The 26,582-nt window shown below is 44.0% G+C and overlaps 1 protein-coding gene across 1 annotated transcript in view; it reads left to right on the plus strand.

Moving 5' to 3' along the window:
* Positions 1 to 26,582, plus strand: part of LOC126456185 (pyruvate kinase PKLR-like) — a 151,393-nt gene that overhangs the window by 21,489 nt on the left and 103,322 nt on the right. The window contains exon 2 of the mRNA XM_050091939.1: positions 1,560 to 1,721. Within this exon, the coding sequence (XP_049947896.1) occupies positions 1,560 to 1,721 (162 nt within the window). The remainder of the gene's footprint in view (positions 1 to 1,559; positions 1,722 to 26,582) is intronic.

Here is a 26,582-nt window from a genome sequence, read left to right on the forward strand (position 1 = left end):
CCACTCCAGTACTAGCTTCGTCCATCTGTTGTCTTTTCTTCTTGCGACGTGGCCAGCCCACTGCCATTTCAAGGATCCTACTGTCTCTAAGATGTCATTAACCTTCGTCACAGACCGGATGTCATCTGCCCTTTTCCTATCCTTCCTTGTATAGCCCAGTATTGATCTCTCCATAGCTCTCTGTGCTGTCCTAAGTTTCCCTTTTGTAAATGAGTTCAGTGTTCATGTCTCGCAGCCATACGTCATCACAGGAAGAATGCATTGATCAAATACTGCTTTCTTCAGATTTACTGGCATTTTTGATCTGAATACTTTTGAATTCTTCTCAAATGCTTGCCAGCCAAGCTTGATGCGTCGATAGATTTCTGGCCTTATGTCTCCCTTCATATATATAATCTGGCCAAGGTAGACATATTCACTTACCTCTTCTAGTAGACTGTCCTTGACTTTCACATCTCCAGCTGGGATCCATTTGTTGGACATTACTTTTGTTTTGGAAAGGTTCATGTTCTAGCCAACCAGCTGACATTCCGATGCAAGATCTGTAACTAAGTTTTGGAGTTCTGCGAAGTCTTTGGCCAATAAGACAATATCATCAGCAAATCTCAAGTTGGTAAGCCTTCTTCCATTAATTCGAATTCCCTTACCTTCCCAGCTCAGCCTTGACATAGCCATTTCCAAAACAGCAGAGAACAGTTTTGGGGAGATAGGATCGCCTTGCTTGACACCCCTCATGATGCGGAATTCTTGAGTTGATTCGCCGATGTTAACATAAGCTGAAGAATTCTCGTACATTTTCCTGAGCACTTCAATGTATGCTGCTCCCACTCCTTGCTCACTCAAAGCTTGGAGGTCAGCTACATGGCTAACGGAGTCAAATGCCTTTTCAAAGTCAATAAAGGCAATGCAGAGAGGCAGTTGGTTCAAATGGTTCAAATGGCTCTGAGCACTATGGGACTTAACATCTATGGTCATCAGTCCCCTGGAACTTAGAACTACTTAAACCCAACTAACCTAAGGACATCACACAACACCCAGCCATCACGAGGCAGAGAAAATCCCTGACCCCGCCGGGAATCGAACCCGGGAACCCGGGCGTGGGAAGCGAGAACGCTACCGCACGACCACGAGATGCGGGCAGAGGCAGTTGGTATTCATTCGCTCTGCTTATCACTTCACTAACGGTCAGAATGTGGTCAGTAGTGGTAAAATTGCAAAGTTCCCTATTACACCATCAAATATCTTTGACAAAGGTATTGGACAAAGATATCTGACAAAGAAATTTGATAGTGTAATACCGGCCTTAGGGAGTATACATGTTGATGCATATGTGGATGTAGCTGAGGATGAAACTTTCTCGGTTGGAACTACCTTAATGGAATCCACATACTGAAGAGATGTGGACCCGACTGCATTGGTGTGCAACGGGACCACATCGAAAAATTAGAGGATTTTCGCAGAAGGAAAGACAATCCGTGGCAGGCTGTGCTGCCCTCGTGTGTGTGTGTGTGTGTGGCCGCTGGCGTGCGCGCAGTGCTGCAGTGCGCGGCTGTGGGCAGGTGCTGCTGGAGCCGGGCGCCGAGGTGCGGCTGGCGGAGGACATGCGCTGCGACTGCGGCGACGGCACCGGCGACGCGCGCCGGCCCGCGCTCGTGCGGCTCGTCTGCCGCGGCGACCGCATCCTCATCGACGACGGCAGCATCTCGCTCATCGTCATCGAGGTCAGTTCTCGCACCGCACACCTTACTGCTCGTCTTTCGCGCTGCCGCTTTAGTATTCGCCGACACCACTAGACAATGTTTTCGCCATTTTCGTACTGCGTTCCGTCAGCTTTTGTTTAACCACTAATTTTAAGCATCTGCGTACACAGGGAGGAATCGATCGTGAAATGGAGCAGTCTGAAATACGTGAAAGTATGACACAGAAAAATCCTGTAAAGGTTAAGACGTAGCACAGGTGGTGAGTCTGTACACAAACCGAAATTTTCGAAAAGCATTTGACACGGTACTACACCAACTAGGGTGACCAGCTTTTCTAAAAGAAAATAAGTCATATCCTTGACAAAAAATAAGGCAGATTAAACGCACAGAGGAATTTCACCAAAAACGAAGCAGTATTTAAGAAGATAACTATTTAATTACACATCGGAAATTCTTTCACACATTTTGCAACAGACTTTTTCCTCAGTGAGTAGTTTTATACCCCGAAGCGCTGGAGAAACTGGTATAGATTTGGGTATTCAAATACAGAGATACGTAAACAGGCAGAATACGATGCTGCGGTCGACAACGCCTATATTAGTGTCTAGCGCAGTCGTTAGATCGGTTACTGCTGATACAGTGGCCAGTTAAGAAGATTTAAGTGAGTTTGAACGTGGTGTTGTAGTCGACTCACGAGCGATGAGACACAGCATCTCCGAGGAAGCGATGAACTGTGAATTTTCCCGTACGACCATTTCACGAGTGTACCGTGATTCATGAATCCCAAAAAAACATCAAATCTCCGACATCACTGCAACAGGAAAAAGATCCTGCTAGAACGGGACCAAAAACAACTGAAGGGAATCGTTCAACGTGACAGATGTGCAGCCCTTCCGCAACATACTGTAGATTTCAGTGCCGGGCCATCAACAAGTGTCAGTGTGGAACAATTCAACGAAAAATCATCGGTATGGGCTTTAGGAACCGAAGGCCCACTCGTGTGACTGCACGACACAAAGTTTTACGCCTCGTCTGGGCCCGACGACACCGACATCCGTCTGTTGATGACTGGAAACATGTTGCCTGCTCGGACGAGTCGCGTGTACGGGCATGGAGACAAGCTCATGAATCTGTGGACCCTGCATGTCACCAGGGCATTGTTCAAGCTGGTGGAGGCTCTATAACGGTGTGGGCCGCGAGCAGTTGGAATGATATGAGACCCCTCATACCTCTAGATACGACTCTGACAGGTGACACGTACGTAAGCATCCTGTCTGATCACCTGCATCCATTCATGTCTATTGTGCATTCCAACGGACTTAGTCAATTCCAGTAGGACAATGCGACAGTCCGCACGTCGAGAATTGCTACAGAGTGGCTCAACGAGCACTCTTCTGAGTTTAAACACTTCCGCTGCTCACCAAACTTCCCGGAGATGAACATTATTATCTCTGGGACGCCACGCAACGTGCTGTTCAGAAAAGATCTCCACCCCTCGTATCTTACGGATTTATGGGCAGTCCTGAATTATTCTTAGTGTCAGTTCCCTCCAGCACTACTTCAGACGTTAGTCGAGTCCATGCCACGTCGTGTTGCGGCACTTCTGCGTGCTCGGGTGGGGGCGGATGCGGGGGAGGGGGGTACCTACACGGCAACTTTCGGTTCAGATTTCATTATGTTTGTACTCCTTCTATTCCTTACACCTGTCCACTTATTATTCATAAGGAAACATACTCTCTCGGTGTGAGCATTACTTCCTGGTATACTCATAACATAACCTATCATCTTACCCAAGTTCTCAAAATTCACATTATTTGATTTCAAAGTTGTTAAAACATGTATCCATTTCTGGTTAAGGCTACTTTCTAAAGACACAGCCCATTTAAACACATTATTGAAACTACAAAATTCGTCACATAATTCTGGGAGACACATCGATGCTAAACTCACGTTTGCAGATTGAGCAATTTGCTTTATAAGTATTTTACCGTGCTGGTACAGTCCAGGAATATAAAACTTCCCACTTCTTTTTTGGTGGCGTGTTAGCTTCGTCCTCGCTGCCCGTCATAAAATCTTGAACAACGATTCGCAGTAAGCATTGGCACTGAAACGAAGTCATGTCTAAGCGCCAAGCATTGGTTGACCATTTCTAAGATAATCGATAGATATAATGTCGATATAGAGTTGTTGTGTCTACTGTGCAACGTTTCAACGAATTCTGACCGTGTGCGCAAAATTTAAATGCTTGAGTAATATTTGTACATACGTGAAGGAAAAGGAAGTTAAAAACTGGAAAGAAACGCTCCATAAACCTGAAAATACTGGAGCCGGGAGATTGTGAAAAAAATATGTTCAAATACGGGAGATACCCTAACACCAACGGTTGTCAATAAAAGTACGATCATATGGGGTGTAAAACAAAATGACGCAGCTGGACAGAAAGTCATCGACAGAATTAAAAGTAGCTTGAGGCGTGCCCCGGGGAAGTATTTGGTAGCTATAATTAAAGTTCAACTACTCACCGAGGTCGAGTGTGGGTTGTATTTATCTATGGCAGTGAAACTAGGCAGATATGCTAAGGCGAAAAAAAACTGCCAGTTTTGGCCACCAGGTGCATATCTGGCCCTGTGAATGGTGAAGGCAAGGAAGTCGTATAGAAATATTTCCATATGTAATGGATTAGGAGCGGGACGTGGGCGGCAAAAATCAAACAAGCGAGAAGCGCATAAAGTTGATATTATTATTAACCACCGCTTACACAATTTGTACAATAAGAGCACCGGAGACGTCGACGAGATACTGTACAGCACCAGATTTGTACCAGGTGGCCAAAATTGGAACTATTTTTTTCCCAACGTAAATAGGTTCCACATTATCGCTTTAATATAACTACGAAGTTTCGCTGCCATACGATTGTTATGGCCCACTTTGGACCTCATCAGTAGCTGCACTGTAATTATAATCACCCGGTATATGTTCGTGTTGTAAACAGTTCGTCCATAAAGTTCCGAGACTGATTTTATCCCTGGCGTATTAGCGACGTGAGCTAAGTAACTACTGTGGCGGTTTGAACTAACAACCGTAAACAACAGAAGTGCATTCGACCAGTCAGTTGAGAGCATCCATTGTTAAGGTGTCGACGTGCGATTGTAGTGTGTCAACATTACTGTGTCATAAATGCCAGTGGAGCAACATCTCTAAATCAAGTCTTCAAGTCATTCTTCAGAATATTTTTATGAAGAGAAAAGTGTGGTCAAAGTTCATCTCAAGCATCTTGATCCCGAACAAAAGCAAAGCAACGACACGCAGACGCCTGCTGAGACTGGAAAAAAAATCAGCACAGGTGATGAAACTTGACGTTATCAATCTGAACCTACCAAAAAACGACGAAGTGCAGGTATTCGCATGAAACATCAACGCTTTGATCACAAAACCGACATTCAGGCCAATTTGGCTTTCTCAAAGAAAGACTTTTTTGGCAGTTTCTCATACTTGTATGAACTTTCTGTGCGTTGTACTCAGGTGAGTAGGGAGAGGGAGACTGTGTAAATACCTGAAGCATTAAAACCACCATCTTAACATTGCCCCATTTTTTATTAATTCAGTCTACAAACTTTTTGGACTGACGGGATATGTTAATGAACTGACAAACAATATTAATAGTAGTTTAGACTCTTCTAAGATGATGTAGTTATCTATAAAGAAATAGTATCCGAAAATAGCTACCCAGATATTCAGTCCGATCTTAGTAATATTTTAAAGTGATACAAGGAACGCAAATTTTGTTAATTTTCAGAAATGTAAAAGTGTACACATCGATAACATCAAATAACTTCGTACTGTATAACTGCAATAACAAGTCATAATTAGTTTCAATCAACTCATAAAAATACTTGAGTATAGCAATTTATAAGAATATGAAGTAAAATGATCACACAGACTTTACTATAGATGAAGCAGATGGCAGACTTAGGTTTATTGGCAGGATACTGAAAAAATACGACGAGTCTACAAAGAAAGTTGACTACAAAACGGTTTTGCGTCCTATCCTAAATACTATTTAATGTTCAAGTTTGTGTGACCCACATCAGGTAGGAGTAATAAGAGAATACTGAACGAGAAAGCAGGGCAACACGAGTGGTCACGGGAGTGTTGGACTCATGGGAGTGCGTCGCTCAAGACTCTGTAAAAGCTGGATGCGCAGACACTTGAACATATACGCCAGTTATCTTACGGAACCCTACTTACAAAATTTCAAGAACCAGTACTAGCTGAAGAATCTAGAAGCATACAGGGTGATTATAATTAAACTTTCGCTACTTGATAGGGCGCCTTGAAAAACGAAAAATCGTAGGACAATGACACTTTCGTGAAACATTTGTGAGGACATGCGGAAGAGAAATAATCAATAAACCATTGAAAGAAATACATTTTAGTTTTCTCCTGAGAGTGTAACATTTATTAACTGCGTATCTTGTTTACGTTCCGGGCTACAAACGTCACATGGCAGAAGTTAGTGAATAATGTGAAGTTGGTACGGATACGTGTCACATTTGCTCGCAACACTTTTGAAACGGTGGAGCATGAAATTGTCAACTCTCATGACCCAGCCTATGCGCAGCTTGAAGATCGAACATTGCGTCCAGCATTCTCAGCCTTGCGAACAGTAACTTCTTGAGCAATTTGTGGCGCAATTAGATCCCAGAAGCAGTTCCCAAATCGCCGGTTACTTCGAACGTGCGAATCACGTTCTTCAACCCTGCTGTGGAAAGAGGACCTCACTGTATTCCTTTAAAGCGTTGACACTCGCACAGAGCAGCAGCACCATTGCTGTTGCTTTGATAAAACAGCTTTAAGAGTAAAGCCCCGCACACTTCGTCCAGACCCATGTTGACTGTCTGCAACTGCGATGCACGCCTCTGCTTGTGCTTCAACCCTACGTCGCCGCACCAGTACTGGCACCAAACGGCAAGTCAGGACTCTGACACTACATACTAACAACGCAAGTCTTGCAGCGCACAGTCTGGACATCATTCCTATAAAATTAAGCACTCATACGTTAAATAGTTTTTTTGCCTACAATAACTCAAGTAGCGAAAGTTTAATTATAACCACACTGTAGTTCAACCCCTTGCCTCCAGTAGGGACTGCGAAGACAAAATCAAATCAAACAGAGCGCTCACGAAGGCATTTAAGCAGAAATTCCTCCCGTACTCAATATGTGGTTGGAACGGGAAGAAAAACTAACAAGCCAGAAAATGCTAAGTACCCTCTGCCAAGCACTTTTACTGAGTATATACGCAGGTGTAGATCTCCTCCCAGCGGTGGAAATGGAAAACTGACATTGCTTAGCACTTCCACAGAAAAGGGGCAGGAGCTTCTAGTTTATTAAATAATTGCAGAATGAATTTTAGTTCTGTAGCGGAGTCTGCTTCGATTTGGAACTTATTGGCAGATTAAAACTGTGTGCCAGGCGGGGAGGCGAACCCCGAACCTTTGCCTAGTTATTGGTTATATTACATCATACTTTATGTTTTTATACTGTGTACTGGTTATCATTTTTAAACGAGATATTGCATCATGAACTTAGACGGTGTTGTTCAACGACGCATGCCAAATTCGCCGTGCGAATTTGTGAATTGAATGACCTGTGTGACTTGTCTTTGTGATACGAGGGCTATCCACAAAGTACATTACGTTTTGGAATTAAAAATAAATAATGTTTTGGAAATTTTTTTTATTATATACAGATGAAAGCCACACTTAAATACTACTTTTCTACATAGTTGCCATTTAAATTAAGGCACTTATCGTAGCGATGGACGAGCTTGGAAATCCCTTCGTCGTAAAATTCGGCCGCCTGCGCTTTCAACCACGTGGTTACCTCTTTTGGGACAGAAAAGGTGTGATTTTGTGGATTTCCTGGAAAGAGGCACTACAATAAACTCTCAAAGGTATTGCCAAACTCTGCACAACCTCAGAAGAGCAATACAAAACAAGCGCAGGGGAAAGTTGGGCTCAAAGATCTTGCTGATTCACGACAACGTCCGAGCCCACACGGCAAATGCCACTCGTGAAGTTCTCGAATCTTTTAAGTGGGAGTTGTTTCCTCATCCGCCGTACAGTCCCGACATGGCACCGAGCAACTTCCACTTATTCCCAGCAATGAAGAAGTGGTTGGCTATGCAACGTTTTGATGACGACCCACAGCTTCAAGAAGAGGTAACCACGTGGTTGAAGGCGCAGGCGGCCGAATTTTACGACGAAGGAATTTCCAAGCTCGTCCATCGCTACGATAAGTGCCTTAATTTAAATGGCAACTATGTAGAAAAGTAGTATTTAAGTGTGGCTTTCATCTGTATATAATAAAAAAAAATTTCCAATACTTTATTTACTTTTAATTCCAAAACGTAATGTACTTTGTGGATAGCCCTCGTACTTTAAGCATATGTCTAACTAAGAGTGTTTCTTTCATACCGGACATGGATGTATGATTATAAATATCGAAGCCAACTGTAAAGAATATACCACTCTCCATGGTGGAAGGATCGGTCCGTCTTCAATAAAACAGCTACCTGACGTTCAGTAAATCATGAGTGGAAATCTTTGGTACGGATTCCGGACACTACAGTTATATTCCCAATGTGTGTTCGACCGTACAACCGCCTGCTGAAGTTGATACTCTTTGCCATTGATCCAGTAACTGCCAACATTGTTTAGCAAAGTAGTGACGAAGCTCCACGCTCGTAACCTGACTTGCTCAGCATGGCAAATCCAGTTTTGTCAAGGGTGGCTGCACTTCAGAGATGCTCTCTTCGGGTGTGCAATGAATCAGTTACTCATCCACACTGATCGGCACACCTGTCATATCGTCTTACTCCATGCTACAGGTTTCCTTATGGCGTGAGTGTACTTGTCATGTGGGTTCCATCTTCCTAGGGGACTCCTTGAGTAATAGAACATTGGTAGTAGCTGGCAATGTAAAAAAAATGATCAGCTTTTCATTTTAAAAAACTGTCTGACAGCGATAATTGAAACTACAAACAAAAGCCTATAAAATGAGTCAGCTCAATAGATTTTGCCAGCGCTCGCAGGAGGGGGCAGCTGGCAGTTAACGTCGTCAGACCCTTCGTCAGACCCTTCCCTCTCTGTTTTCCTCCCCACCCCCCCACCCCCCGCTCTCCCACCGCACGTTCTGTTAGGGGAGATCTGTGTTTATGTTGCTACCTCGTGGCTCTCAAAATATCCAGGTCTTTTCATTCGTCACTGGGTCCCTCTGTAGGAGATCTGAATGACTGCACTGCAGCAACAAGCAACAATAAACTACTGGCCTATTCTGGTTTAACAGTACACCTTTCTAGGGTATCGCAGACTGCAATTGTCTGAGGATACATAAAGCATTATTGGTATAAAATTTTCACGTTTCGTCGATACATGTTACCGAACGAGGTGGCACAGAGGTTATCACACTAGACTCGCATTCGTGAACACGACGGTTGAAATCCCTGTCTTACCATCCGATTTAGATTTTCCATGATTTTCCCTATTCGTTTGAGGCAAATGCCGCGACGGTTCCTTTGAAATATCGCGGCCGATTTTTTTCTCGTCTTTCCCTAATGTCATCTGTCACTGATGACCACGTCTTTGTCGGAATGCTAAATACTAATCTTCCCTTCATTTTTGATGCACTTTTGGTCCATTTCTTTTGGTATTAATTTTTTTGTCTTGCATGATTTTTTTTATGTAGTCTCTATTGCAACTGATAACGCACAACGAGCACTCTCTATTGCACAGTGAGGGTGGATGCAAAATTATTACTTGACAGTTCACAAAACCAGTCCGCACCAGGCCTCATAGGTAGTCTGGATAGGGAATCGGCATAAGCATTTTGTGCTGTCTGCTGATAATGACTTGTCTAAGCATAATTTCTTAGGAATGGAGTTCAGGTTTGCCGTTTAGGGCTAAACACAATGGTTTATGGTAAGTAATGAGATGATCTCTTTTGCTGTAAAGAAATACAAGGTGATTCAAAAAGAAAGAAAAGATTTCAACTATTTATTACAGACGAACTGTGAAACACGGAAACACATTGCGCATGTCTCTGAATAGAGAAAGGTTCAAAGCTTTACGTTCACACAGACGCTGTACCATATACTCAGCATCAGCACCGTTCGTTCCTCGAGAAAGATCGAAACGATAGTCCATTTGATCTCACACACGAATCAACAGGTTCCGGTTTATTGAATCGACAGCTTCAACAATTTGATTTATCAGCTCTTCAGTAGTAGCTGCCATAGGTGGGACAAAGGCTATGTCTTTTTTTTGTACCCGCACAGAAAAAAATCGCAAAGTGTGAAGTCTGGAGACTTGGGAGGCCAAAAACAATGAACAAGATCTTGTTGTTCAACTCTTCCAATCCAACGTCGTGGGATGGTGTTGTTAAGACAACGCCGCACCTCAAGGTGACAGTGAGGCGGGGCGCTGTCATGCATAAAAATGAAATCATGGTTTAAATCATACCTAACAGGAAGAGTGCAGAAAGTTTAAATAAACAGTTCACATAATATGCAAAAAACTGGTGATTTCTCAAACTGGTGAACAATCAAGAATGGGGTGCCACAAGGTTCGGTCTTGGGTCCTGTGCTGTTCTTAATATACAGGGTGTCCCAGCTATCTTGTCCACCCAAAATATCTCTGGAACAATAACAGCTATTGGAAAACGACTTTCACTGGTATCAATGTAGGACTGCGGCCCATGAATGTACATATTTGGAAACATTCTAAAACGAAAGCATATGTGTTTTTTAACACAAACTTATGTTTTTTTAAATGGACCTCCTATATTTTTTCTTCAGCAATCCATATCATGACAAAGCACATACACAATGGCGTTGATTGCATCGCAATATTCGCATTACATCCCGAGATATTGAGACGCGAAGTTGACGCTTGAAACACCCGACATGCGCAGCTAGCGCACGTCCTGAGGCTCAGGCGTGAACCCCACGCTGCCCGTAATCGCGATGTGATTGACATGCGTAATCACACTTCCATACTTATCAAGAGGTCCGAAACGAATAATACGGTCTGCTGCCATCCTGCTGCGATTACGGGCAGCATGGGGTTCACGCCTGAGCCTCAGGACGTGCGCTAGCAGCGCATGTCGGGTGTTTCAAGCGTTAACTTTGCGTCTCAATATCTCGGGATGTAATAGGAATATTGCGATGCAATCAACGCCATTGTGTATGTGCTTTGTCATGATATGGATTGCTGAAGAAAAAATATAGGAGGTCCATTTAAAAAAACATAAGTTTTTTCGTTTTAGAATGTTTCCAAATATGTACATTCATGGCCCCAGCCCTACATTGATACCAGTGAAAGTCGTTTTCCAATAGCTGTTGTTGTTCCAGAGATATTTTGGGTGGACAAGATAGCTGGGACACCCTGTATATTAATGACTTGGCATTCTATATTCACGAAGATGCAAAGCTGGTACTTTTTGCCGATGATACAAGTATAGCTATCACACCCAACAGCCAAGAATTAACTGGTGAAATTGTAAACGATGTTTTTCAGAAAATCATTAAGTGGTTCTCTGCAAATGGGCTCTCATTAAACTTTGACAAAACACAGTATATGCAGTTCCACACAGTACATGGAATGAGACCATTAATAAATACAGACTTCAATCAGAAATCGGTAGCTAAGGTAGAATATTCAAAATTTCTAGGTGTATGGGTTGATGAGGGGATGAACTGGAAAAAACACACTGAGGATCTGCTGAAACGTTTGAGTTCAGCTACTTATGCTATTAGGGTCATTGCAAATTTTGGCGATATACATCTCAATAAATTAGCTTACCACGCCTATTTTCATTCTCTGCTTTCGGATGGCATCATATTCTGGGGTAACTCATTATTGAGTAAAAGAGTGTTCATTGCACAAAAGCGTGTAATCAGAATAATTGCTGGAGCTCATCCGAGATCATCCTGCAGACACTTATTTAAAGAGCTAGATATCTTTACTGTAGTCTCACAATGTATATATTCACTTATGAAATTTGTTATTAACAATCCGAACGAATTCAAAAGTAATAGCAGTGTACATGGCTACAACACTAGGAGAAAGGATGATCTTCACTACTCAAGGTTAAATCTAACTTTGGCTCAGAAGGGGGTAAATTATGCTGCCACAAAAGTCTTTGGTCACTTACCTAATAGCATCAAAAGACTGACAGATAGTCATATAGCATTTAAAAGGAAATTAAAAGAATTTCTTAATGGCAACTCCTTCTACTCATTAGATGAATTTTTGGATATAGTAAGTGGGTAATTTCCCCAACCCCCACAAAAAGAAAATATAAAGTGTCATGTAATATTTTGTGTAATTTAATATCTTGTATAGAACCTTTTATTAACCCGACACGTTCCACATCATTACGAAGTGTCGTATTCATGATCTATGGAACAAGTACTAATTTAATCTAATTGGAATATTCGTGAAGTTGATGGAACAGCCAATTTTTCAGCATGTCCTGATATGACGTTTCTGTCACAGTTTCCTCTGCAAAAAGGAAAGGTTCGTAAACTTTGTGAACAGAAAGACGCGAAACACATTCAGTTTCGGCGAGTATCTTTCGTTTTCGACGACGACGTCAGGATTTTGTGATCCTCCGGTTTACTTTACCTCATAGATGAAACGTCGGTTTGTCTGAAAAGAGATGGCTGGCTAGCGTTGCTGCCTCTGGATCACGGGGTCCCAGGTTCGATTCCCGGCTGGGCTGGAGATTTTCTCTGTCCGGGGCTGGGTGTTTGTGTTTTCCTCATCATTTCATCCTCATCGTCATCCTTCTTGACAGTGGCTAGATTGGACTGTGTAACAAAATTGGACTGTGTAAAAATTGGGACTTTGTACGGGCACTGATAACCGTGTAGTTGAGCGCCCCACAAACCGAACACCATCGTCCGAAAAGATGAGTCGTTTGAAAAAAGTGTCCTCTGCACTATCCTGGAGAACTGAAATGCAAAATTCGTACCTTGTGTTACGGTTGCCGCGACGCAGTTTCTGCAGTTACTGCAAGATTAAGGCTTCACATGGAGCTGTCGTTCCAGAACATGCCACAGCTTTGTTGTGGAAGTTGAAGTTCCTGGGCTGCCCATCTTGTGGATTTCCGAGGCCTCCGTGTGAACGCATCTCGGGTACGCTCGACATTGTCGTCAGTGTGAGTGGCCGACCAGTGCTCCTCCCTAGGCTCATGTAACCAACTTTCATGACTTTTGATGCCAGTCATAAAGCCGCTTTAGCGGAGACGCATTCTTGCTGAATCGACGGCGGCACTTGAGCAATGGACTGACTTCGCGCATATTCCAACACAAAATGATATCTCTTGTCGTGTAGTCACCATGTTGCTACAAACAACAACAACACAGCTGTGTCAAAACTTGGAATCTTTCTATCTTTCCAGTGACATGCGCAATGTGTTTATATCTTTTATAGTTTGTAATAATTGAAATCTGTTGTTTCTCTTTGAATCAAGCGGTATACGGATTTTATGAATGCCAAGTATAATCGGAAGAGCTTATTTTTGATTTGAGAATATCTTATTTGGGATGAAGGTAGAGTTTTGGACACATAAGCGCTTCATCGTTCGTGCCCATCAACGTCTCTGTATGGGAAACGACGGCCCGATGTAATTTTGAAAGGCTTCGAAGACCAGGATAAGATTTGTAGAGGGTCGTACACTACGTGATTAAAAAATCCGGACCCTCCCCCCCCCCCCCCCCCCACAAAAAAACCATAAGTTCTTCATATTAGGTGCGTTATGCTGCCACCTACTGCCAGATACTCCATATCAGCGACCTGAGCAGTCAGTAGACACCTGAGAGAGCAGAATGGGGCGCTCCGCGGAACCCACGGACTTCGAACGTGGTCAGGTGATTGGGTGTCACTTGTGTCATACGTCTGCATGCAAGATTTCCACACTCCTAAACTTCCCTAGGTCCATTGTTTCCGATGTGATAGTGAAGTGGAAACGTGAAGGGACACGTACAGCACAAAAGCGTACAGGCCGACCTCGTCTGTTGAGTGACAGAGACCGCAGACAGTTGAAGAGGGTCGTAATGTGTAATAGGCAGACATCTATCCAGACCACCACACAGGAATTCCAAACTGCATCAGGATCCACTGCAAGTACTATGACAGTTAAGCGGGCCGTGAGAAAACTTGGATTTTATGGTCGAGTGGCTGCTCATAAGCCACACATCACGCCGGTAAATGCCAAACAACGCCTCGCTTGGTGTAAGGAGTGTAAACATGGGACGATTGAACAGTGTAAAAACGCTGTGTGGAGCAACGAATCGCGGTACACAATGTGGTGATCCGATGGCAGGGTGTGGGTATGGCGAATGCCCGGAGAACTTCATCTGCCATCCTGTGTAGTGCCTAGCCGGTGGTGTTATGGTGTGGTCGTGTTTTTCATGGAGGGGGCTTGCATCCCTTGTTGTTTTGCTTGGCACTATCACAGTGCAGTCCTGCACTGATGTTTTAAGCACTTTCTTGCTTCCCACTGCTGAAGAGTAACTTGGGCATGGCGATTGCATCTTTCAACACGATCGAGCACCTGTTCATAATGCTCGGCCTGTGGCGGAGTGGTTACACGACAATAACATCCCTGTAATGGACTGGCCTCCAAAGAGTCCTGAAGCCTCACCGACCGACATTGATACCTCTCCTCAGTGCAGCACTCCGTGAAGAATGGGCTGCCATTGCTCAAGAAACCTTCCAGCACCTGACTGAACGTGTGCCTGCGAGAGTGGAAGCTGTCATCAAGGCTAAGGGTGGGCCAACACCATACTGAACTCCAGCGTTACCGATGGAGGACGCCACGAACTTGTAAGTCATTTTTAGCCAGGTGTCCGGATACTTTTGATCACATAGTGTAAGTCGCCAGACAAGGACCACACTTTAGATATTGCTTTATCTTGTGACTTTACTGCCACATATTGGTAAGCAATGTTGTTTGATTTTCTGCTACAATTTCGTGGTTATTATATTGTGAGTCATGGACATGTGTGGTTGGGAGATAAGCGTTGCATTTCTCTTGCTGGAAAGGTGGACCCCTAGTATGGTCTCAGGGTCCTGTTTGTTGTCAGCAGAAGGCAGTCAGTGAACGTCATTAAGAGAGGCACTCATCCCCAGGGAGACGGTCAGTTTTCGCGGAAGTGAAACTGTCTATTTCACGCTTTTGTAGACAGAGCTCGCACCTGTTTTCTCTGAGTGCAGGGAGTGCCGTGCTGTAATTGGTATCCCTAAAGAATAACTGAGTTTGACATTTTTGCCTTTTCTGGACATATATCAGAGGTCAAGATGCCACGGCACCAACTGTACAGCGTGCGAAAGATGGTTTCTTTCTTTCCAAAATTTTGGTCACCCCATCGATTTGAGTCGTCCTGCCACCGCGTTTGGCAGGAGGAGCTGGATCACTCGATCAACGCCGCTCCTCTCCGGTACCCGTCTCGTGTTTATTGATGTGCATTTTGTACACCAAGAGTGCTGCATTCCTCTGTTTTTCACGAAATAAGCGATATTCTTGACTGTCAACATTTTCGATAGCAGAGAGTTTTTCCATGTACATATAGTTTTTTGAAACTAGGGGCTTGAACACTTTGAACGGAGGGGCTGTAGCATTTGTCTCGAGGCCGTCGCTGAGAGGGAGTCATCTCCGGCTGCCGTCTGGTGCTGATTGGTGCACGCTAGCTGGTTTAGGGAAGTGCAAATGTCGCAAATTGCGGCAGCACGATCCATATTACGAGCAGCTCGTTAATTCCTTGCTTTGCCACAAAATTTGTGTTGATTAATTGGTTACGATTTGAATTCGCGAGCTGCCCAGATGAGGAGTCTCGTTGCGTTTACTCCATACAGTCCTCCACATACCTCTTAGCGTCAATTTATAATTTCATTTGTATGAAATTTTCTCTGTTCTAGTTTCATGTGAATTTTGCCAGTCTGTAAGAGCGAGAACAAATATTGTTAATCTCAGTCTTGACTTAGATTTCAAGATCCCTCACTGCCCTACAACTTTTCCATGGTTAGGAGAACCACAAATTACAAATATAACCTGTTGTACACCCAAGTTATTTTAATCGCTGTGATGATGTTTTCGTTGTGCACAGTGGCCGAGCTCAGTGACCAGCTATATTAGAAATTCAGATGGTTCAAATGGCTCAGAGCACTATGGGACTTAACTGCTGAGGTCATCAGTCCCCTAGAACTCAGAACTACTTAAACCTAACTAACCTAGGGACATCACACACATCCATGCCCGTGGCAGGATTCGAACCTGCGACCGTAGCTGTCGCGCGGTTCCAGACTGAAGCGCCTAGAACCGCTCGGCCACTCCGGCCGGCAGAAATTCAGAGCAATAACGAGAGTTACACTCTCTTGTGATGCATGATTCAAAGATTTGTTTCATAACAAGCATTGCATCTGCTCGTCTAGTCAGTTCACACGCACAGCAGAACGTTGAAACTGTCGAAAAGTCTCCTGAGACTCCTATGCACAATCATATTTTGTGACTTTCTTACGAAAATTATTAAGACATCTGGCGAGCTGGGGGGAATTTGGTATGAATTTGCCATAGGAATTGATTTTGCCAAGAAATAGCTGAAGGTCTTTGAAGATGACAGGCAACTAACTTTCTCTATGTTTTCCACGTGTTACTGAGTAGGTTCTGTCCTTTACAACTCAGATTGTGGCCTCGATACTCGACTCCTCTTGAAAGAATACGCACGTTAGTACATTGTACTTTAGTCCATTTTGTTGTATTTTTTGGGTCAGTAGACATTAGTCTGCAAAATGTTGTTCTCTTGTAGCGCCCCTTAGAGATATATCGTCCACATAGCCTATTGTCTTCGGAATCTTTTGAATTAGCTGCTCCAAAAAACCTTGGAAAATGACTGATGCACTAGTAATTCGAAATGGCGATCTGCTATATCTGTACAATCTAAATGGGATTTTAATAACCATGAGCTGGCGTGATTGTTCCTCTAGCAGCAGTTGCAAATATGCTTTGAATAAATCAGTTTTGTGAACTATTGGCCACATGATAGTTTGACATGAGCTCTTCTGGCCTTCAGGTGGGACAGACATCAAAACTGATTGTGCATTTATGGTTGCTTTAAAATCACCACAAACACGAAGGGAAACATTTGGTTTGCGTAAAACTACCGGTAGTGTTGCCCATTGACTTGATATATTGGGTGTGTCGACGTCTTGTTATTCCGGCCTATCTAATTCCATCTTGAGGTCATATCGAAATGATACTTGCACTGGTCTAGCTCTAACGTAAGGAAGTACTGCAGAAGATTTTAACTGAATGTGAGCTACATTTGTACACCCTAAGCCAGCTGGAAATAGATCTGACAATTCACTACATAGTGAGCAAGCTAACTCAGTAATAGTACTGCTGATCCAATCTGATGTCATCTACTATTTTAAAACTAAAAGATAAAAGAGCGACCATCCTGAAAACATTATTTCCCTCAGGTGATGGTGCAACTAACAAAGTAATCGAACGGCTGACTTTGTTGTACAAACTCGTTACTGTGTATTCACCTCAAAAAACTGTGAAGATCTTGCTGTAGGATGTGATGTGATATCGGCTGAAATGACGGAGAACCAATGTTCAAAAGAGAAAGTTTTTGCAGTTGTGTTGTGAAAGTGTGCAGCTGTGACTGTAACGTGTTTACACTGAGGCATTGTTGTTGGTGCAATGCGGTGTGGCCTTTGGAAACTTACGCCACGTGCCCTTGTTTATATCACTGCACACAGCGCGATTCGTTATGCAGGCACTGAGCACACATATGTTCAGAAAAACAATCATGGCAGCCTTGATAACGCATCCTGCTGTTGTTATAGCTAGGATGGACGGTGGAGGAACTGCGTGAGGAATGTGACTCGAATAAATGCTGCTGCTGATTTGTTGCTAGCACATTGTCCTCAAATGGACGTCGAGGTTTGAATCTCGAGTCCATTGACGAAAATGAACTTGACGAGTTCCACGAAAGTGAATGCCGTTTTACGAAAGGTGCGCCTTCATCAAAATGTTGCTTTGCTGCGTCTGACATATAACATGTGACATATTGATAACATTTCTTCGAAAGCAGAATTTGTTAATTTCAGAGCCTATGCACAATCTTCTTTATCATGTGCCTGCATAACTATTACATTATGCACTAACTATTCGGGGTAGGATTGTTTATAACTTTTATTTGTACAAAAAATCGTCGCTTTCGGGTCAGTCCTTTGAGGTCAGCTGTCCGTGTAGCATTCGGCTGATGCTACTTCTTGCGACAGTGAAAAAATACGAGCCTACCTGCTACGACGAGGATTTGCTGCTCGTAATGCTTGGAGAGCAAAATATGGATTTCTGACAGTTCTGAACACACAGGATTACTTAGAGGACGAACTCTTGTAGAGGACACATTACTTGGGGGTTAGCTGATGGTTATGCTACTCACCTGGAAGTGGAGCTGCAGACATCTGTAGTGTGAGTCCCTGTATGCATCGTAATGAATTGGTGAGAACGGTGGTGGTGGATGCTGTTTTGGCTGGATGAGCTGCTGTAGTTCTATAATTAGCGCTTGCTGCCTTTATTATTGTTATTGTTGTGCCTATTGTTGCAACTGAAGTTGCAGCTGTTGCTCTTGGTGTTCTCACTGCGCTTGGTGTTGCATTTGAAATGGCAGTTGTTGTTGCCACAATTTCATAAATTCTTGATCCATTATAACTGGACTTCGTCTGTTTGTTTTTCAAGCGATTTTGTGACGCCTTCAGTTGACATTTTCTTTATCTGAGGTATGTACAATTTCGGCCAAAATTCTTAAGGTGCTAGCTCTACCACGCGCTGAAGATGGAAAAGATGAAGCTGCTGGTCATGTAACACATCCCACACAAAGCTATGTCCGATGCCAAAGATGTGTGCAATATATCATGTAATTGTAGACTGAGTACGCCGCGCGGGATTAGCCGGGCGGTCTGGGGCGCTGCAGTCATGGACTGTGCGGCTGGTCCCGGAGGAGGTTTGAGTCCTCCCTCGGGCATGGGTGTGTGTGTTAGTCCTTAGGATAATTTAGGTTAAGTAGTGTGTAAGCTTAGGGCTGATGACCTTATCAGTTAAGTCCCATACGATTTCACACACATTTGTAGACTGAGCATCTTCAACATGTCCCAAAATCGCATCTTCCAATTCGGCAGTTCACACTGTTCGATTCCGACCTGAATCATGCATACTTCCACGGACAGTAACTGCTGCACGTAGCAGGTGATGTAGACATCTGATCGTTTGGTGTTGTGGAACCTGTTGGCTGGGAAAGTGCTGTCGATACTCTGTCATTACAGCTCGTCCATTCCCATTCACAGACCATCATACCAGACGCATATCAGGCATTTCAGCACACATAAACCGCTCCATGTTCACTGTTGTGGTCACAAAGCGGTAACGATCGAAACTGAATCGGCGTGCTTACAAGGAAGTCACCGTTGTTTTCGCAGGGCGGCGATGGTGCAAAAGAATCTGTGTTTTCCCAAGCAGACATCAAAGCCAACCATCCATACGCAGAGCAGTTCTGAACGTCAGTACCCATACCCAGTCAGCGACACCAGCACATCAGTTAACGTCAGAACCACTAACAAAATGTTGCCTCACATTACAAGCTGACGTCAGAGACCAGATGCTCCTCATAGAAATATATTTGTTTTGATGTTCGCTACCGCCTATATTAATTTGGAACGAATAGTTTCGGAGCACCCTGTGTATTACCGGTAGGGACTTCAGCTGGTGTGGAAGTAGTGTCGGACTCGTGTTGGGAACGGGCATGTTCAGTTGGGGACGGGTAAGTAATCGCTTCTAATATGATCAAGGACCTCTACAGAGTTCCATCCGAGGAGTTTACGTGATGGTAGGACACCTTCAGGCGTGGAACACACAATTAGTTGTTTTTCGATAAAGGTTTCTAGCAGCTACGTTTTCTTCTTGTTTATGGTCTTAGGAAAACCTTCTTCTGGATTACCATACTACACTGTTAGCCATTAGAATTGTAAGACCATAAAGACAGCATCCAATGAACGCCAAATTGGCATTAAGTGTACTACAGGCTTGGATACGCAAGTTACTAGTATTTCAACACAATCGCAAAAGGTAAGTAGGAGTAACGCCGTCAACATTCCAGGTATAATGGATTGCGTATGGAGTTTTTCATTCAGAGACCGTATCTGAATGTTGATTGTTTGTGAGAAGATCGTGTTATGCCCCGTGTAACAAGGAGTAACGTCTACCAGCACGTGTAGAAACGCAACAGGAGCAGAATCGTGGCTAAACGAGACTGAGGATTATCGTCCCGCAATATTGTTGCTCTCATTGGTTGTGATCCTAAGACTGTCAAGCAACTATGCAAGAGGACCACACTCTGTCCCTTGCAGGAGCTCGGTGCCTCACGCGCCTAGCTCATGAGAGGACACACATTATTCGCTCGACTATGTAGCATCGTACAGCCACGCCATGTGCAGATGTTGGACAAAAATGGGTGAACACGACCAGAAATGCATGCTTGAACATAAATGGAGATTCTAGCCAAATGTGCAAGTTGCGCTGTTGTATTTGACCATAAACAACATCCATGAAATGTCCTCAGTGCATTGCAAGTGTCAGTAGTCGTCACAAAAGTGGTCTCTGTAGCTGTGAGTGCATTATGTTGAAGCTAATTGAAGTTACACGTGGGCTACCTGTTGGTGCTCGTATGGTGTGTGTTTTCATGCCAAGGCAGCCAAAGTGTTTCGCGTTTCAAGAGGTACCGTGTCGACGATTTGTACCATATACGCGGAAAGCAAGAAACCAGCATTCGCTGTGTCACAACGGAACCAAAGTGTTTGTTGAGTGATCGTGACAGACGGTCAATGAAGAGGATTGTGACGAAAAATAAGAGAACTACAGCTAAAAAACTCACCGCACAACTGAATATCGCCCTTCCAAACACTGTCATCACCAAAACAACATGAAGGGAGCTCCGCCCAGTCGCCAAATCTCAGTATTATTGGGCCATAGTGGTCTGCAAAGGGCGAGCGGGAAAGCTGGAAATCCAAAACCACTCATCAGTGATGCAAATGGCCGTAACAGGAAGATGTGGAGACAAAGCCATAAAACCTGGACTTTGGAGCAATTGAAGTAAGTCATTTGGCAGGGTGAGTCTTGTTTCACACTTTTTCCAACTTTTGGCGGAGTTTACGTCCCAGGAGAGCAACACAGGGGTTGGGGGGGGGGGGGGGGTGGTTGGGGGGGAGGGAATTCGGTGATGATTTGGATAAATTGTACTATAGTATTCCGTTGGTTCCAGCGATACTCTGGAAGGTAACGTTACTGACAAAAAATTATGTGACAATTTTCGCTGATCAGGTCTGTCCCATTGTATGATGTTTGTTTCCCAATGATAATGCTGTTTTCCTAAATGACAGAGCCCCTGTTCATAAAACTTGTATCGTTCAGGACTGGTTTTGTGAGCACGAGGATGAAATGTCGCATCTCCCCTGGCCACCCAGTCGCCCAATCTCAGTATTATTGAGCCATTGTGGTCTACTTCGGAGAGGAGGGTGCCCGATCACTATCCACCTCCATCTTTGTCACCTGAACTGGCACTATTTTCCAGGAAGAATTGTATAAGATTCCTTTGAGAACCATCCAGGACCTGCGTTCATCAGTTCCGAGAGAAGTGGATGGTGTTTTGAATGGATAGGGGTTTGTTGTATTGTAGTGGGTATTGTAATGTGTTGCAGTTTTGGTGTTTCCATATATTTTTTCAACCTCTGGCTTGTTTGTAGCAGAACAAGCTACCATACAGACAGTGCGTCGACGCCTGTAGCGCCTCAGTGACTATTGTTGCTGCTTTCCTTTAAGAGAAACAGAGGTGCCCCCAACGACAACACTGGCACAGGAGCAAAGTCGTCTTTCCAGACGACTCTTCGCTCTACACACAGCATCATCATTAATGGCCTATATTTCTTAACTAGAGATTCAAGTAACATCATCCAGGTACTTTCTTTCGTGACTCAAGAGTCCAATGCTAGGGTCCACTTGATGCCCACAGGTGGGCAAGTGTATGCCACACCAAGAGAGGTGTTCTTCGGAGGTGCTTATCTACTCGCTCGTTTCACAGCTAAGTTGTGGAGCCGCTCGCCATCGTGGAATTTACTGCCACCCTCGAGGAGTTTCCCCCATCTCCTGCGGTCTTCGCCGAGCTACTCCCATTTGTCGCAGTCAGTATTAAATCTATTCATAACACGCTTGACACAATCTTTAAAAAACAAAGCAGGTCTTCCAGGGCGTCTCTTGGCATGTGCTATCTTACTAAGTAGTGTGCGTCGGAGAAGACGGGAATGGTCCATTACGATGTAAATGTCCTAGCCACCGCAGTGACGTTCCTTGAAAGTGGCGGCGATACTCGGTAGCTTCGCAGTATTGAGGAACGTCTAATTTGTCACATGCTATGCCTAGAATACTAGATGAAAGGTGCTGAGTTTACGTTCTTCTTTGGCGTATGACGTCCAAGTTTCAGCAGCATGCAAGAGGACGCTCAGTACGGATGCTTGATAGCCGAGGATTGTTTTGGTCATCACGGGGTGTTTGTTGTCTCATACTTTTGTATGGAATTTCCCTAAAGTGTTCGCTCCTTTGCCAGTTCCTGCATTTACTTTGTCGTCTATAGAAAGATCTTCGACCCTAAGGAACTGAGGTAACAGAATTTGTCAACTACATTCAACAAAGAGCCATCTAATCTAATTCATCTAATCTGGCATATCTGTGTATCCTTGCGCCATAATCATAACCTTCTTAAATTTCACAGATACGAAGAGGAGCTTGCGTGCAGCAGCAAATTCGTCCATAAGCCTTTGAAGATTGTCTTGTGAGCTACGAATGCTGCATCGTCAGCAAATGAAAGGCTACATAAAAATAAGTCCTCATGTTACTTCGTGGATCTGAGTAACGAGATATTGTGAAGTTTCCCATCAGCCCTTTGTTTCACCGAAAGCAGCTTTGAGAAGTGACGAGAAGAGTGGACCAAACAAGGTGGGGGCTAGTACATAGCCTCAATGGATTCCTCTTTGCATAAGAAAATGATCTGACGTGCTTCCTCCAAATATCCCGGCACCATTCATCACATCGTGGTAAGCCCTTATCATTTCTCATAGTTTTAGAGGATGCCATATCTTCACTAGTAAAATGTAGTTCCTGCATTAGACTGTGTTAAATGCTTTATTTAGGTCTATAATAGCACCGAACAATGGGGTCTTTTCCTCGTGACGTTTTTCCTGAATTTGTCGGAGTGTGAAGATAAAATCAGTCGTAGATCGCTTGGCTCGAAACCCACGTTGAGACTCAGGGCACATACGCTCGACAAACTTCTCCAGTCTGCCCAGAGTCACAAGGGCAAACGCTTTCCCGCCGAGACTCAGCAGCGGAATTCCGTTTTAGCAACTGCATTCACAGCGATCGCGTTTACCTTTGTATGGAGTGACGATGTCGGCATCGCACGTATCGTACGGCACAGTATCCTCAGCCTAAAATTTCAATAAGAGGTTGTACAGCACTGCGAGGAGCAGAGTCAGTTTGATAACTTCTGTGTGGACATTGTCTGTACCATAGTATTTCCCGCATTTTAGCCGTGCAACAGCTCCTTGAGGTTCCTCCTTAGTAGGCGCAGCGTCCAGCTCGTTGCAGGTTGAGAACTGAGTAATTTTTCCTATCATTCTTGAACTTAAGTTGTGCCTGTCAATGTCACTTTTCTCCAGGTTTTTAATTGTTTGCACAAGCAACCCTTTAGCTGATACTTGTGTTTGTCATTGTCGGTTCAGTGCATTGTTGTGTTTCATTTTCTTTGTTAACTGTTTTTGTTTGTACACACTCCAGAAAAGAGTGCTGCAACGAAGAAAGGAAATTTGTGCCTTTAGATGTTAAGTTAGAAACATCGACACGACCTGAGAAAGGAGAAACGATAAAAGAAACTTGCTCTCGAAAACGATATCGGCGAAGTTACCGTTGATGACTGGCGAAGAAATCGACTTAAACTGGAACAGTTTTCCTCACAGAAATCCTCTGAAGAATCTCTTAATCGTAAGGAAGCCGGAGTTTGAAAAAAACAATTGAAGCGTTGTTCTCGTGGTTTACGCAACAAAGACAGAAGGGGACACCGATTTCTCTCCCAATCTTGTAGAGGAATGCCTTGCTTTTTAGAAACAGATTTTTAGAAGCCAGATACAGGAGGGAAATGACAAGTTTCGCCGCTAATGTGGGCTGGCTCGACAAGTAGAAGAAGAGATACTGAGTTCGTCAACTAGGTATATGGGGAGAAAAAATCTCTGTTGACTCTGAGGGCATAACAGAATTAAATGTAATTTTTTGAAAATCATGACTGAAGAAAATTTGTCTATTGAAAAAATTTATGGTTTGGATTTCAAAATGTTGCCGGCAAAAGCACTTGCTTCTCATGAAGGTAAAAGTGCACCTGGGCACAAGAAAAGAAAAAAAATACGTTTCGTAGTCGCGGCCGCTTCAAATGCAATTGGAAACCACAAAATAAAACTGGTTGTGGCTGATAAGTCTGTTAAGCCAAGTGCATTGAAGATGGTAACCATATCAGGTCTTCCAGTTATCTACAAACACCAAACTGTGCCTGTATGAATCAGGAAATCTTTAAGAACTGCTTTCTGAATTCATGTGTACTGGAATGTAAAAAGATAAGGGACTGTCACGCAAAGCTATTTTGACTTTGGATAGTGCATCCTCACATCCAAGTGTAGCAGACTGCAGTGCAAAGCGATCTGCGCCTTGTTTCTCCCACCAAACCTTACCAGTCTGACTCAGCCTGTGGATGAGGGCGTTCTAGAATTCCAGAAGAAAACGTATCATCGGCGACTACTGCAATCAGTCTTGCATTCGTGAGACGATGAAAGCGTTGTAGCAGTTTTAAAGAAAGTGACTGTGAAGGACGTTGCGTACTAGATCAGTGAGTCTTGGAACGAGATAAGTCATACAGAAACTGAACATTCTGGGGATCAGAAGGTTGCCAGGCTGTGAATACGCAGAAAATGTGGAAATAACTAAGTGGTCAAATTTAGACGAACAGTTGGAAGTTACAGACTCTTTCACAGCTTACATCGTGTGAGAGTGGTGAGGATGACGGCCCTGATGATGAGTTACACCGGTGACCACGCTGCACTAAAGGTCGCCATGCGCTGCTTGGAATAACAGCCTGAGCCGAGCAACCGACACCTTGCTCTTCAGACAGTGGCGTGATATTCCGCGCGGAAACGTTGCAGCTTCAGCAAACAAGACACACTTCACCGTTATTCCACGAAGTAAGTTGTTACCAGACTTACCTTTATTCTGCCAATGTAAATGCCTATGTAAACACTTCGTTTTAATGAATTTCATATTTGACGCCTCTATTGTTTTCAACATGGCTTTATTTCTTTTTTGCACACAAATTTCAATAGCTCGACTTTTCAATAGTACGAGGTAGTTACGATCTCGTTCATCTCGACTATCGAGACTCTAGTACGAGGGCAGTTCAATAAGTAATGCAACACATTTTTTTTTCTCGGCCAATTTTGGTTGAAAAAACCGGAAATTTCTTGTGGAATATTTTCAAACATTCCCGCTTCGTCTCGTATAGTTTCATTGACTTCCGACAGGTGGCAGCGCTGTACAGAGCTGTTAAAATGGCGTCTGTAACGGATGTGCGTTGCAAACAACGGGCATCTCAGATATTCATAGGCGCTTGCAGAATGTCTACGGTGATCTGGCAGTGGACAAAAGCACGGTGAGTCGTTGGGCAAAGCGTGTGTCATCATCGCCGCAAGGTCAAGCAAGACTGTCTGATCTCCCGCGTGCGGGCCGGCTGTGCACAGCTGTGACTGCTGCAATGGCGGAGCGTGCGAACACGCTCGTTCGAGATGATCGACGGATCACCATCAAACAACTCAGTGCTCAACTTGACATCTCTGTTGGTAGTGCTGTCACAATTGTTCACCAGGTGGGATATTCAAAGGTTTGTTCCCGCTGGGTCCCTCGTTGTCTAACCGAACACCATAAAGAGCAATGGAGAACCATCTGTGCGGAATTGCTTGCTCGTCATGTGGCTGAGGGTGACAATTTCTTGTCAAAGATTGTTACAGGCGATGAAACATGGGTTCATCACTTCGAACCTGAAACAAAACGGCAATCAATGGAGTGGCGCCACACCCACTCCCCTACCAAGAAAAAGTTTAAAGCCATACCCTCAGCCAGTAAAGTCATGGTTACAGTCTTCTGGGACGCTGAAGGGGTTATTCTGTTCGATGTCCTTCCCCATGGTCAAACGATCAACTCTGAAGTGTATTGTGCTACTCTTCAGAAATTGAAGAAACGACTTCAGCGTGTTCGTAGGCACAAAAATCTGAACGAACTTCTCCTTCTTCATGACAACGCAAGACCTCACACAAGTCTTCGCACCCGAGAGGAGCTCACAAAACTTCAGTGGACTGTTCTTCCTCATGCACCCTACAGCCCCGATCTCGCACCGTCGGATTTCCATATGTTTGGCCCAATGAAGGACGCAATCCGTGGGAGGCACTACGCGGATGATGAAGAAGTTATTGATGCAGTACGACGTTGGCTCCGACATCGACCAGTGGAATGGTACCGTGCAGGCATACAGGCCCTCATTTCAAGGTGGCGTAAGGCCGTAGCATTGAATGGAGATTACTTTGAAAAATAGTGTTGTGTAGCTAAAAGATTGGGGAATAACCTGGTGTATTTCAATGCTGAATAAAACAACCCCTGTTTCAGAAAAAAAA

Source organism: Schistocerca serialis, chromosome 2 (genome assembly GCF_023864345.2).
Source record: "Schistocerca serialis cubense isolate TAMUIC-IGC-003099 chromosome 2, iqSchSeri2.2, whole genome shotgun sequence".
Taxonomy (NCBI): Eukaryota; Metazoa; Arthropoda; class Insecta; order Orthoptera; family Acrididae; genus Schistocerca; species Schistocerca serialis.